The sequence below is a fragment of the Rhizomucor pusillus genome (assembly GCF_041956525.1).
Source record: "Rhizomucor pusillus strain CBS 183.67 unplaced genomic scaffold VTP01scaffold_6, whole genome shotgun sequence".
In the NCBI taxonomy this organism is placed as follows: Eukaryota; Fungi; Mucoromycota; class Mucoromycetes; order Mucorales; family Lichtheimiaceae; genus Rhizomucor; species Rhizomucor pusillus.
The window spans coordinates 352,210-364,898 of record NW_027192148.1 but is presented as its reverse complement, the minus strand read 5'-3'; the positions used below and the strand labels follow the sequence as shown (position 1 = coordinate 364,898).

General features: G+C 46.1%; 7 protein-coding genes across 7 annotated transcripts; 2 read left to right on the top strand and 5 right to left on the bottom strand.

Annotated features, from left to right (window-relative positions):
* Positions 1–120: 120 nt before the first annotated feature.
* VTP01DRAFT_9036 (uncharacterized protein) lies at positions 121–2,746 on the bottom strand (the record flags this gene model as incomplete). The annotated part of the gene is made up of 10 exons (XM_069388224.1): positions 121–536; positions 648–947; positions 1,003–1,233; positions 1,296–1,633; positions 1,691–1,878; positions 1,934–2,080; positions 2,141–2,272; positions 2,349–2,362; positions 2,440–2,559; positions 2,617–2,746. 10 exons carry the CDS (start codon positions 2,744–2,746, stop codon positions 121–123), a joined length of 2,016 nt encoding a protein of 671 aa, XP_069240542.1.
* A 271-nt stretch (positions 2,747–3,017) lies between these two features.
* Positions 3,018–3,590, bottom strand: VTP01DRAFT_9035 (uncharacterized protein; the record flags this gene model as incomplete). Its single annotated transcript, XM_069388223.1, has 5 exons — positions 3,018–3,099; positions 3,164–3,192; positions 3,260–3,315; positions 3,379–3,480; positions 3,566–3,590. The coding sequence occupies 5 exons, from the start codon at positions 3,588–3,590 to the stop codon at positions 3,018–3,020; spliced, it is 294 nt and encodes a 97-aa protein (XP_069240541.1).
* A 1,267-nt stretch (positions 3,591–4,857) lies between these two features.
* On the top strand, positions 4,858–5,619 carry VTP01DRAFT_9034 (uncharacterized protein; the record flags this gene model as incomplete). Its single annotated transcript, XM_069388222.1, has 1 exon — positions 4,858–5,619. One exon carries the CDS (start codon positions 4,858–4,860, stop codon positions 5,617–5,619), a length of 762 nt encoding a protein of 253 aa, XP_069240540.1.
* A 164-nt stretch (positions 5,620–5,783) lies between these two features.
* VTP01DRAFT_9033 (uncharacterized protein) lies at positions 5,784–6,675 on the bottom strand (the record flags this gene model as incomplete). The annotated part of the gene is made up of 2 exons (XM_069388221.1): positions 5,784–5,992; positions 6,042–6,675. The coding sequence occupies 2 exons, from the start codon at positions 6,673–6,675 to the stop codon at positions 5,784–5,786; spliced, it is 843 nt and encodes a 280-aa protein (XP_069240539.1).
* Positions 6,676–7,032: 357 nt separating this feature from the next.
* Positions 7,033–8,674, bottom strand: VTP01DRAFT_9032 (uncharacterized protein; the record flags this gene model as incomplete). The annotated part of the gene is made up of 4 exons (XM_069388220.1): positions 7,033–7,410; positions 7,472–8,139; positions 8,239–8,323; positions 8,387–8,674. 4 exons carry the CDS (start codon positions 8,672–8,674, stop codon positions 7,033–7,035), a joined length of 1,419 nt encoding a protein of 472 aa, XP_069240538.1.
* Positions 8,675–8,784: 110 nt separating this feature from the next.
* Positions 8,785–10,033, top strand: VTP01DRAFT_9031 (uncharacterized protein; the record flags this gene model as incomplete). Its single annotated transcript, XM_069388219.1, has 7 exons — positions 8,785–9,123; positions 9,207–9,283; positions 9,348–9,468; positions 9,529–9,609; positions 9,676–9,714; positions 9,783–9,918; positions 9,984–10,033. 7 exons carry the CDS (start codon positions 8,785–8,787, stop codon positions 10,031–10,033), a joined length of 843 nt encoding a protein of 280 aa, XP_069240537.1.
* Positions 10,034–10,186: 153 nt separating this feature from the next.
* VTP01DRAFT_9030 (uncharacterized protein) lies at positions 10,187–11,723 on the bottom strand (the record flags this gene model as incomplete). The annotated part of the gene is made up of 5 exons (XM_069388218.1): positions 10,187–10,252; positions 10,326–11,328; positions 11,394–11,473; positions 11,536–11,572; positions 11,719–11,723. The coding sequence occupies 5 exons, from the start codon at positions 11,721–11,723 to the stop codon at positions 10,187–10,189; spliced, it is 1,191 nt and encodes a 396-aa protein (XP_069240536.1).
* Positions 11,724–12,689: the final 966 nt, after the last annotated feature.

Genomic DNA, 12,689 nt, shown 5'->3' with positions numbered 1-12,689 from the left:
TACCACTGTCAACGTGGATCCAACGCTCAACGCTCTTGGTCTACATTATCCATGTCATGTCTTTGTAATTGATCCCCTTCTTCCCTTTTTTGTTCTACAACAACAAGAACCCATTCTTTTCTACCTAGCCGCTCTCAGTAACACGGCACGCTCACGTTTAGTTTGCGCCTTGGACTGTGCCTCCAACTGCTGTTTAATCTGTTGCCGCCACACTCTGCTTTGTCCGTACTGGAGCCGCACCAACAGATCCATCGCTTGCCCCTTTGTTAACTCTTTGTTGGTTTTGATCTTGTACCTTTGTTGGAGGACTTGCATTTGCGATTCGCTCGCTGGGTCGCTGCGAAATTTAGCAGAAGGTGACAGTAAGCGAAGCAGGGCTCCCTGGCCCCTTTCAGTCAGGTACTGCTGGATCCAAGTGTCGGCCGCGCGAATCGCTTGCAAGCGTGTATCAGCAACCATCGGCAATGTTTGCGGTCGTAAATACTGCCGTTTCTTGCCGTCAAACACGATAGGCTGGAAGGTACCCGTCCAGTATACTGCAGAAAAAAAAACAAAATATGGTAAAAAATACCATGGTGAGACAACAATAACAACAGCAACGCCTATGTGTGTATATTTTTTCCTCTCTCTCTTTTTTGTATACTTGCCATCGCCGTTTCTCCTTACAACCAACGTTCCAAGACGAAGCACTTGCAGCGCACATAAATCATCGCCGACGCTGACCCAACAGTTTCTGGATATCCTGCGTAGTTCAGGAGACCCGGATGTTTCGATGTTGACATTTCCCAGATCATCATATTCTGTAATTGTGACGACAATCGAGTCCTTGTTCGGTATATTTAGCGATGACACTTCGTCTTCATTCTCCTTATAGACTAGTCGACTCTTCTGTTGTTTCGCTTGTTCCTCCCCTTCCGCAAGCTTTTCTAGCTCCAGTAAGCTGGTATCTATTAGGATGTTAGATACGTAAAAGCACTCCTTTCTTTTTTCTCAAAGACTTGCCCTTAACCATGTGTCGGTAATCCAAGCCCATTAATGTAGGGAATGTGACCAGACCCTCTTTCCCGGTCCGGTCGAAATTATCTACAAAGTCAATGACCAAGCAGTCTTGCTTGTCAGGGTGCAGCCGCATGCCACGTCCAAACATTTGTTGGAAGAGCACGGCTGACCGAGTGGGTCGAGCCATTAGTATACAATCGACTCGGGGTATATCTGTGCCTTCGGTCAAGATGCCTTAATAATGATATACATTGTGAATTTTCTTTTTCGCCCTCGTTTTACTGCAACCTTCTTACCGCAATTGACCATGACTGGTATCTCGCCTCGTTTGAACTTATCCAGCGTCTCCTGCCTCGTCGCAGCGGGCGTCCTGCTGGTGATAAACTCGGCTTCTACGCCGTTGGAGCGAAAATGGTTGCAGAGTGCAACGGTGTGCGCCATGTCAACAGCGAAAACAAGCGTTGATTTTCGTTCATTGGCTGCCAACTGTTGCCAGCTGTGAAATATAACATCGTTTCGAAAGCTTGTATTCACGGCAGTGGCAAGTTGCGATGTGGAAAAGTCGTCGTTTCGTATGCTCACTTTACTCAAATCAACGCTTGTTCCGATCGTTGTGACTTTAACTGGACATAGCCTGGGTGTGAGCTTATGGTTAGATGGATGGATAATTGCTGATTATCTATTTACTTGCCATTTTTCTTCGATCATTTGCAAGAGATCTTTGTGATAGACAATCTCATCAAAGATCCCTTCCAAACCAACACCGTCGTGGCGACGTACGGTTGCCGAACAACCCCAAACGAAAACGTGAGACTCTTTTGATAGCGACTGGAAATGATCCAAGACTCGCACGTATGTCTTTGCAGCCGCGTGATGGACCTGTAAAGGAACTTAGCATATGCTTTACAATCCTTTTTACGTGCCGCGCGCGCACCTCGTCAATCATGATCGTTTTGAACAGTTTAGGATCGTATCTCGCTAGTCGCTCCGAGCCTGTCCGTGCTAGTGTCTGCACCGACGCAATGACCACATCTGCGCTCTCGATATCCGGTTTCCGCTTGCCTTGATCAATGACAACATTCTAGAAAAAGACAGTTGGTCAGGCACCAGTAACAAGGATGATATACAGGCCTGAGCTTACCCAATCTGGATGGAAGCGCTTGATCTGATTACAGGCTTGTTCTAGCAGCTCAGTGCGATGAGCGAGAATCAACGTCTTTCTAGCAGTAGATGTCGGATCCGGGATTTTCTTTAATAAATTTGCCATCACAACCTACGAAATTTCATTGTTCTATCTGTCAGTCCCCCCGCCGCATTGCGCCAAACTGAGTCGCTTATCCCCCACTCACAGTTTTGCCGCTGCCTAAAATAGAGAGAACATTCAATTGTGATTGTGAGATATAGTTCCATACACGGTTCCCGTTGTTCTTGACCACGCACCGACAGGCAGGGACACGATCTGTCGCTTGGTTCCGAGAGCTAGTTCATTGAGGCACTTGTCGATACATTCCTTTTGGTACGCTCGCAGAGTAGGAAGCGATGCTGCGGTGTCATGAGTTGCTGTTTGGATCAAACGCATTGTAAAAACTGAACATGACAGCGGGATCCTTGGTTTACCCCGAGCTATCAACAAAGCGTAAAGCATGAAACACAGATAACGGAAATGGGGGACACCAGCCAAAAATGGATGGACCCGTCCAAATTTCCAACTAGCCAAGCCTTTTGACAGTGTCGAACTGGATCCCATCTTGTGTCTTCTTTTCGTCAAGATGGATCGGCCACTATCTATTTTTATACGTTCAGGATGCGAGAGAAAAAAAAGGAACGCGATGTCAATATAAAAAGTTGCAGAGTTGAGTACTACGCAGACATCGCTTCGTAGATAAAAAACTTTCATATTCTGGGAGTCCTTATGGTTTCTCTGCCATCAGTCGATGGTTCTTGTTGATTGCACGATTGCTAGTAGTACTTCCTGTAAATGCCCTGCTGCTGCTGCGCGTCGGCAGCAACCTCTTCGATCAGCCTTCCAGCATATTTCGTGAAATCTTGAGCCCAGCGTGATTACCCACTGGTAGGCCTATGCAGTGCAGTCCGTTATTACTTTGAGAACCAATAGCATACGTTAATTTGGAAATACGATCAAAAGGAGGCATCATTATCTTACAAGGCATCGATATCATTTATACGCTTGACCTAGAACAATGTGGCTAAAAGAACCAAGGAGGTTCTTCACAGTGTTGCGCATGGGCCGCTCCTAAACGCAAACTGGAGCAGCCATAGTTGGGAATACGCGTCCGTAAACTTGTCGAGGCCAACCTTTTAAATGCGTTTGTCATAATCATGTCATAGCCGACGCAGGCGGGCAAGATCGGCCTAGACCTTTCAGAGCGATAGAAGAAGCAAAGAGGACTAGACGCGTAACTGATCCTCGCAGCTGCTTCTTCTCGACAGACAACACTGGACACAACAAACGCATACGGTCTATTGCAAAGGTGTTTATCGCTTCATGATCACTGATCACGCCGAAGTGAGGGAAGCAATCTCTGAGGCAATCAAACGAACAAACATTCCAGAGCTTCAGATGTGGCCATACGAATGTTCACTTTAAACACACACACGATAAAAAGGTAATGAAAAAGCAACAAGTAACCGATGCTTACATGAGTTGTGTTTTCATTTTTCATTTGTTTTTTTTTTAAAAAAAAATTGGTGCCGTTTAGTTCACGTCAGCAACTGCCAACGATATATCCAGGGACCACCGCGAGGAGGCGGCACCGCCAGTCCCCACCCACCAATGCCTACCTCCCCCTAGGCTTCGACGTCGAGCTGGTATCGGACTCCACCGAAGGATCAGACAATGGGAGGTGCTCACTACGGGTACACTTTTAAGTCCCCTGCCGATGCCCAGTGGGGCGCGTCAGCGGGGAAGGTCGCGGGAGCTCCCAGCACAAAGGGCAAAAAAAATTTCTGCTCCGTTCCACTTTAAAAAGCGCTTTTGGATATTTTGTTACTTGTGGTATTTTCAGCTGTGATGTGATTGGCTAGAATAAGAAATGGGAGAAGAAAGTAGCAAAATGAGAGCATTTCGTATCCTCCAAAAACCAGCAGTTAATGGGATAACCGTTTCTTCTCTCTCAGTAACTTTGGTAACAATGGAGACAATGAAGTGCGCAAAAATATAACGAGGCACAGTAATAAAATAAACCCTATTGAAAGAATGTAAAGAGATCTGAAATGCGTGAAGGGTAAACTGACATTTTCCGAAATGGACATGTTAACCAGCTCGATAAAGCGACATCCGTAGACCTGCCCCTGAGGAGCTACAACGCGCACCAAATTCGATCACCTCGCGCACTGAAAAACTATAGCTATTTTGTCCTGAACCAAGGAAATATCTACCGTGAAGTGATATTGACGTCTTTTAGTATGTACTGTTTGTTGCATTTTCCAAATGAACGCGGTAAGCTTTCTTAAAGTAATACTGTAACGGATTAATGCATTGACGTAGGCTCCATAAATATATGCTGCCAGGACACTTTGCTTGGTGGAGAAAATGTATGCTGATTTGACTGAAAGCGTTATACATTGAAATTAGTTTTAATGAATTTGATTTTTGCAATTCTTCATTGAATTTCATTAATTAGTTCTCTTGAAAGGTTTGAGCTCAATGGATGGCACGATGATAAAATAGAGTACAATGCAAATTGGTTAATAAATCTGAAGTGGGCGGAAAAAAAGATAGTGATAGACTTCTGGCAGCAGCAGCGGCGGCGACGGCCCTGGAATTTTTCCTTCTTTCAAAAGAGTTGCAGGAAGCATTACCCAAATCAAGCAATATTGAACCCAAATCCTACAATCATGAACTCTGACACCGAGTACGATCGTCCACCAGCTTATGCATCAGAGCTTTTGGAACGCAAAACCGATCCTGTTCATCGCATGCGCACTCCATTTTCGCCATCTAGGTCGTTGCGAGGCGCACAAACACCAGGACGCTCGCGGCGTCTTCGCAGCACCGAGCTAAAGCGCTCGCTGTCTGCTGTTTCCGACAAGCCTGCAGCTACTACAAAACCATACACGCGTGCTGCTGCTGCTGCTGCGCTGGGAAGACGAGCAAAAAGTGCATTAGATCTTGAAGACGACGATGACGAAGAAGAAGAAGACGACAACTTTGTTGACAGCAACGGACAACAACAAACCACAGAAGAGCAACCCTGGACTAGGGACACATGGCTGAAACTCGACCGATACTTCCAAGAACAGCACGGCAATTTTGAGGAGACTTGCAAACGTTTTTATCGATTCGAGTCACTGTACAGAGAGGAAGGAAGCCCGCGCGTCTCGCAGCGTTGGTCCAAAAGGAATATTATGCGGCGGATAACATTGTTGGACCAAGTGACAAGAAAACACCACGGACGATCTCTGGCTGAACGCGTTCGCGCCTACGAACGCAAAGTTAGAATGAAGCGCATGTCTAAAGCAGCAAAACAGGAACGAGACAGACACACCACAGAGCAGCCTGCTGTTCCAGAGTCGTCCAGCGCAGAGATATCAAGTACAAAGAAGCAGCCAGGAGCCAAAGGTCTGCGCGGCTGGATCTCTTATCTCTTGTCAAAGTAAATCACACTCGAATTTGTTATATACCCTTCGAATTCTATCATCATGTCGCTGCATGTTTTCTTCCTTTCGTTTGTATTCAGAACGATCATCTTACAATCAATGTACCATGTTTTATTTTTCAGCTAACTATGCCAAATTTCATTTCATTCATGCAGATAAATTAGTTACAAAAATGCATCTTTGTTGGCATGGATCCATTGCTCCAAAGTTTCTGGCTGTCTACCAAGCAAGATGGACAGGACGCCAGGATCGATATTTATCTTTCTGTAGCCGGCTGCCAGCTCGTATGCAAAGAGATGTGGAATGAACTGGGCGAGAATCTTGTACTTTTCAATGTGGGGAACCTGCTTGAAAGCGATCTCGCGGCCGAGCGCTGCGGAGAAATAAGCAGCACGCTGCTTTGGTGTGGTGTAGTCGCTGACCAACTTTGTAGACTGGGTCGGCGTGCTTCTCGATGGGTTCCTGAAAGATAACGGTTGCGACAACACTAATATCGTTGGGCGAAACCCATTCTTCCAATTCATCGGGACCGATTGGCTCAAAAATGGCATTGGCTTTGACAATACCGTGCTTGTTGTACATGACATTGTTGCTCATGAAACGAGTTGGACGGAGAGCCACGTATGCGCCGCGATTGGGGATAGCAAGGATAGCTTCTTCGATTTGTCGGCAGAGATCTGCCAAGAATGAGGCACGCCAGCCGAATCCAGCTGCAGTTGCTGATATATCAACGATTTGCTTCACTCCAGCAGCGTAGGCGATCTTGGCATATCCGGTCTTGAGCTTCCTGCCATCGAATGGGCCGAAATACGGAGTCAGCAAGAAAAGTCGCGTGTGGCCAGGAATTGATTCTTTGAAAGCGGTGAAGTCTGAGTGACCGCCTTGCACTGCTTTTAATAGATCATCTTGCTGTAAGCTTGAATACAGTTGAAGAGTCTTGTCTGGAGTTCTTGTCAAAACCGTTACAGGGACCTTGGCCTTCAGCAAGCCCTCGACGACGGGTTTGCCTACGTTGCCGGTGCCTCCGATGATGTAGATACGTTCGCTTACTGTCATTTTTGTTAAGTTGTGTGGAAAGTAGATAACACCCTTTGGTTTTTGGAGGAAAGCTTTTATATGTTTTCAATGATCCCAAACGGCCCGTTAATTATCTCGTCAATATCACGCCATGGGCATGTCGCCATCCAGGATGGCTATTGGGAACGCTTACGCATCTACTAGCTATTTTGGGGTCCTGAGAGCTTACCATGGTCATACCATGGTTTGCTTGTATGACTATCAAGACCTTAACAGCACTGAGCCAATGGAAACGGGGTTGCATGAGTGCAAACAATCGTAGAACATTGCGGAAGTATCCGTATCTGTACATTTAGTACGCCAGGTGGGGGCCCTCAGCCCCATTTGATTATGTTATCATTTCTTTGCTACAAATACAACATTCCGTGGGGAATTCCTTGGATTAAATAATGGATACATCCAAACACCAGCGCCTGGACGGTTGCTAGTTGCCTGCTTGAGATACAACCAGCGATCAACGAGAATTAAGCTTTCCAACACCGGCGCTAACAATGCTCTCAATGCCCACAGTACAGCGATCCGTTTGTCAGCTCCAATGGCCTTGTATCTTGTGTGGTACTCTCGGGTCATCTCTGATGGTAATGCTTCAGGTGACACACCAAACTTCTTGAGCGCTTCTTGGGTATAACCAACGAAATCTTTCTTCTTGTTAATTCGATGCGCTAACACAGGTGCAGACGTCGCCGAAGCTAAACCTTTATCGACCATCATTTGCTAAAGCAAAGACTTGTTATTTTTACTACCCTTAAAATCAAAATAAAGCAAAGGAATTTACCTGCAACAAGGCGCGATAAAAATGCTGTTCAAACGACTTGATGCTCTCTTTTCGTTGATGTTTCCATTGCCACGGAGAATGACATGCAAGTACTCTCGCCGTGGTGCCGAGCGAGTATTCCATGCTTTTGACTGTGTCGGAAAGCGGAAAGCCTGGATTATCTCCATCTTCTGTCAAATAGTGATAGCAGCATCCGACGTTGACTATCGATGTGATTCGAGGATTTGTGGCGAAAAGTCTCATTATGAATGTCGACAGATCACCGCATGCATGTAATCCGCAAATAAGCCAATCTGTGCTAGGCGCATTGCTCCATCGATCCAGTATACCCGTCATATTCTCGAAAGTAACAGTTTCAGTGACGTGATTCAGTGTTGCTAGACTCTCCACATCTTCTCGTCGCTTCAAGGCTTGCTTGTCAAGTCGCATCGCACCCTTCGTTTGAATATCAGACATGTCCACGGCGAGTACGTGCAGTTGATGATGATATGCCAATGCACGTGAGAGATATCCCTGCCCAGATCCCAGGTCTAGTACGTGAGATGTCTTGTTTTGCGTAGCTATTCGGTGTATAAGCGCGCTCATCAACTCTACTTCGTGGATTTTCTTTCCAGTCATGCCACACAGTAAACCGTTATCGAAACGCTTAATATCAACTGTGATTTGTGCTGTTGGGGTTGGACAATCGCAGGAGGAGGAGAATGTTTAGGCTCAAACTGCATAATTATTTCTCACAGCCATATTCAAATCATATATCTATCACACACCTTGTTCTTTGGTAAAATATCGAGGTAATGCCAATTCGTGTGCTTTGCGCACATAACTTTGCAGTGATTCCGGCCAGCTGGATTTCTGCAAACAAAATTCAAGGGTCAAAACCAATAATGGGCAACAAATCAATATTTCTCTTATTACCACAGAGCAATCGAAATCACACAAGGCCAATAATTCGTCCAGCCACTCGTCAAAGTATGTATCACTGTCGTTTACAACGGATTCTGGCAACAGCGATTCTCGCCATTCAGGATCTAGTAGATCCCAGTGCCGATGAGTGAAAAAGTCAACGACGTGCAGCTCTGACAGCCATCGGTACTGTCTGAGGAAGGCTACAAGGGCTGAGACGTAGTCGCATGCAGAAGTGAAACCTTCAGGAAGCCTGATCTCTTGTATATCAAGCAGCGGCTCGTCGTTGTCGTCGATCATGGGGGAGGGAAAAAAGATTTTCGCCGCATGATTTCGGGGCCTGCTGTTTCTTCTTTATCCACCACCACCCCGCGCACGCGCCGCCTGTCGTGTTTGTCTCTTGCAACATAATGTCGCAGCAACCTTCCAGTAATCCACACGGCGATCCAACCAAGTACGCAGCCGCAGCCGCAGCCGCAGCCACCCCGCAACAGACCTCAACAGAAGCATCCAGTTTACTGCACCACGCTGGCCACCACCACCAACAGCAAGGACCATCCGCCGCAGCCATGGCCGCTGCAGTTGCTGCCAGTGCCGGCACTGCGCCTGGTGCACACCCGGTCTTCGATCTGGGCAAATTCTGGCAGGAGCAACTGGCAGCAGCCGAGGCATTCGAGTCAGACTTTAAGAATCATCCTTTACCACTTGCACGGATCAAAAAGGTCATGAAGACAGACCAGGACGTCAAGGTATATATATTCTTGTACCACACACTCGCGACTCGCGCGCGCACCCTCCTTTTTTATCTGTTCTTACACACAATAATCACTAGATGATAAGCGCCGAAGCACCTATTCTTTTTGCAAAAGGATGCGAGATTTTCATCACCGAGTTGACAAAGCGAGCCTGGTAATTAAGCGGTTTGCCATCAACGCTTGATCTCTTTGTTCTAAATCTGGAAAAAAACGAAAAGGGTACACGCTGAGGAAAACAAACGTCGTACACTGCAGCGATCAGATATTGCAACTGCCATTTCAAAGACGGATATGTGTGATTTTTTGATCGACATCGTCCCTCGCGAAGAAGCAGCAAAGGTAGATAACACGACACGATGTTTGATGTAAAGAAAATCATTGACCATCTCCTCGGAGCAGTCAAGTTCAACAGTTTACGATCAAAGCGCATACACGAATTATTATCAGCAAAGCAATGTACCACAGTATGCATCTGCTCAGGTATGAAAAGCAGATATGATTGAGGCATATGTACATGATCTAAATTCACGCTATCGGCGTTTACAGCAAATTGATCCTGCCGCATACTACCCACAATTATCGCAGGTACATAAGCATTGTAGCGACTATAAGATTAGTGCATGGGATTGATTAACCTGTCCATTGTTGACTAGTTAACACCGGAGCAAATGCAGCAGTATCAATTGCAGCTTCAGCAGTTTGCCGCGCAACACCCATATCCACAGCAATCGCATTTACCTTCGCGGCAAGGCCCGCCATCCAGCGCAGGTGGATCGACAGGCGCATCAGGTGAGTTAGCATGCATGCTCAACGACAGCAGCAGCAGCAGCATGAGGATTTACTTGTGAACTTAGGTCAATCACCGATTCAAGACTCAAAACCAGAAACAAGTCAACAGCACTAACAGATAAAGTGGAATGCTTAGACGAAAACAAGTGAAAAGATTCATTAAATGTATCGAGAGCGACAGCCCCAAAAATCTTATATTTTTTAGAAGACACGTTTTTCTTTTTACATCTTGTGACGAATGGATGGGGGGAAATGCATTAGAGAGAATCTAGATAAGGTCAGCAACGTTCATGGGCATCTCCTCAATTTGAGTGTTGTAGAATTGTTCAATGTCCTAAAAGAAGCAACAAATGTAAATATTTTACGATCCAACGGGCGTATAACAAGTATATTAAAAAAGAACTTACTCTCATCATGCGGACATCTTCGTTGGTGACAAAGTTGATAGCAACACCCTTACGACCGAAACGACCACCACGACCAATTCTGTGAATGTAGTTTTCGCGGTTGGAGGGAAGATCGTAGTTGATGACGAGGGAGACTTGCTGGACATCGATACCACGAGCCAACAAGTCGGTGGTAATGAGGACACGAGAAGAGCCGGAGCGGAATTCCTTCATGATAACATCACGCTGAGCTTGGTCCATGTCACCGTGCATGGCAGAGACAGTGAATTCACGAGCGTGAAGCTTGTCGGTGAGCCAGTCGACCTTTCTGCGGGTGTTGCAGAAGATGACAGCCTGGGTGATGGTCACAGTTTCGTACAAATCGCAGAGGGTATCGAGCTTCCACTCTTCCTTGTCGACTGCAATGTAGAACTGCTTAATACCTTCAAGGGTCAATTCATCACGCTTGACCAAAATACGGACGGGGTTGCGCATGAATTTGGTGGTGACCTCGAGCACATCAGAGGGCATGGTGGCGGAAAGCAAGACAACCTGGGTACTGCCGGGGAGGAGCTGGAAGACATCATAGATCTGCTCCTTGAAACCACGGGACAGCATTTCATCGGCTTCATCGAGAACGAATAACTTGACAGCGTCGGTTTTGAAAGCACGACGGTTGTGGATCATGTCAAAGACACGACCGGGAGTACCAACGACAACGTGGCAACCGGATTGGAGTTTGGCGATATCCTCACGGACGTTAGTACCACCAATGCAGGCATGGCACTCAATGCCCATAAAGTCACCGAGAGCAAGGACGACCTTTTGGATTTGAAGGGCCAACTCACGGGTAGGAGCAAGGATTAAAGCCTGAGTCTCCTTGATGTTGGTGTCGATCGACTGCAAGATAGAGATCGAGAAGGTAGCGGTCTTGCCGGTACCAGACTGGGCCTGGGCAATGACATCGTGGCCCTTGATGACGGGCATGATGGCACGCTGCTGAATAGCGGAAGGACGCTCAAAACTATGCGTATCCATCAGATCTACTACAAATCTTTTGCCCTACTTTTTTTCTTTTTTGCTACCTACCCGTAGGCATAGACACCACGGAGAAGTTCGGTCTTGAGGTTCATGTTGTCAAAGTTGTCGACAACTTCCTCCCAGTTGGACTATAATAGCAACAAGTTTTAGTTTTGAGCCCCTTTTCATTGGTTCTTTAGACGACACAAACCTCGATCTCGTGGTCGTTAACTTCTTGCAAAGGTTCACTGTAATAGATGCACAAATTCTGTTAGCGACCCTGTTCTGCTGCACATCCCTGAACAATGACGAATCATCCCGCTCGTTTCCAAACGGTCTTCAAATCTCCCTCTCTCTCCTTACCCCGAGTAGCCCTGTTTGAACGAACACTCACCTCATGTTGATAGGTCTAATATAGACTCTGAGTAGAAAGGAAGGATCAACTGACTTTGCCACCCGCAAATCTTTTATTTACCCTCTTTTTACAAAAAAGGGAATCCAGGCATGAACCAAAAAGCCACACACGCCCGAGTGCAAGAGAAGTTGATTGGAGAAAGCAAGGAAAGCCAAGGCACTTTGCTGCCTGTTCCTGCATAGACATGCCTGGTACTTGCACCGGGAAGTTAATCCGGAGCAAAACCATGTACTAGGTATCACTTATGTTTTTTGCAGTAAACTAAGCTAATAAACATATCACCTTTGAAGAGAAACAAGAAATGGTGTTAAGACGATTGTACACAAGAAGATGACAAAAAAAAAGAACATAGCGACTTTAGAGAATTAGCCATTGGACAACCAAAATGCATGCCCAGGAGAAGCACTTGATAGATAAAATACCATTTGCAAGGAACTGCTACGACGTCAGATAACATATATCAGTAGATGACAGCACCTTCAGCTCTCCGCTCAAGGCCATACTGATTCCAAAGCCGGTTTAAATCTCGATACCACGGCATTGCGCCTCGAAAGCAAGCTGCAACGGGTTTATGTGGGCACAAAAGTCAAAACATTAGAAAGAGTCTGCTCCCAGCAGCATTGCACTGTATCGACTCACCAACGTCAATGCGCATTCACTAGTATTATCATGTCAAATATTTACAGGATTTTTTTCCTAATACTTTGCGCTAGTGGAGACATTGTTTTGCGCTGTGCTCTTACTGATTTTGCGCCAATAGCAGCCCATTTTAGAATTACTGTAAAAAAATAGACATAATAGTTATCGCCGGATACATCTTTATGAGAAGCGTCCCCAGCTTTGCGCTTAGAAATGCATTTGGAGCCTTTTAGAAAACGCTTCTAGGAGAGGCCATTGGCTCAGTTCAGATGTTGACCACTACGATTATCAAATAGGAATCACCCCTTAGC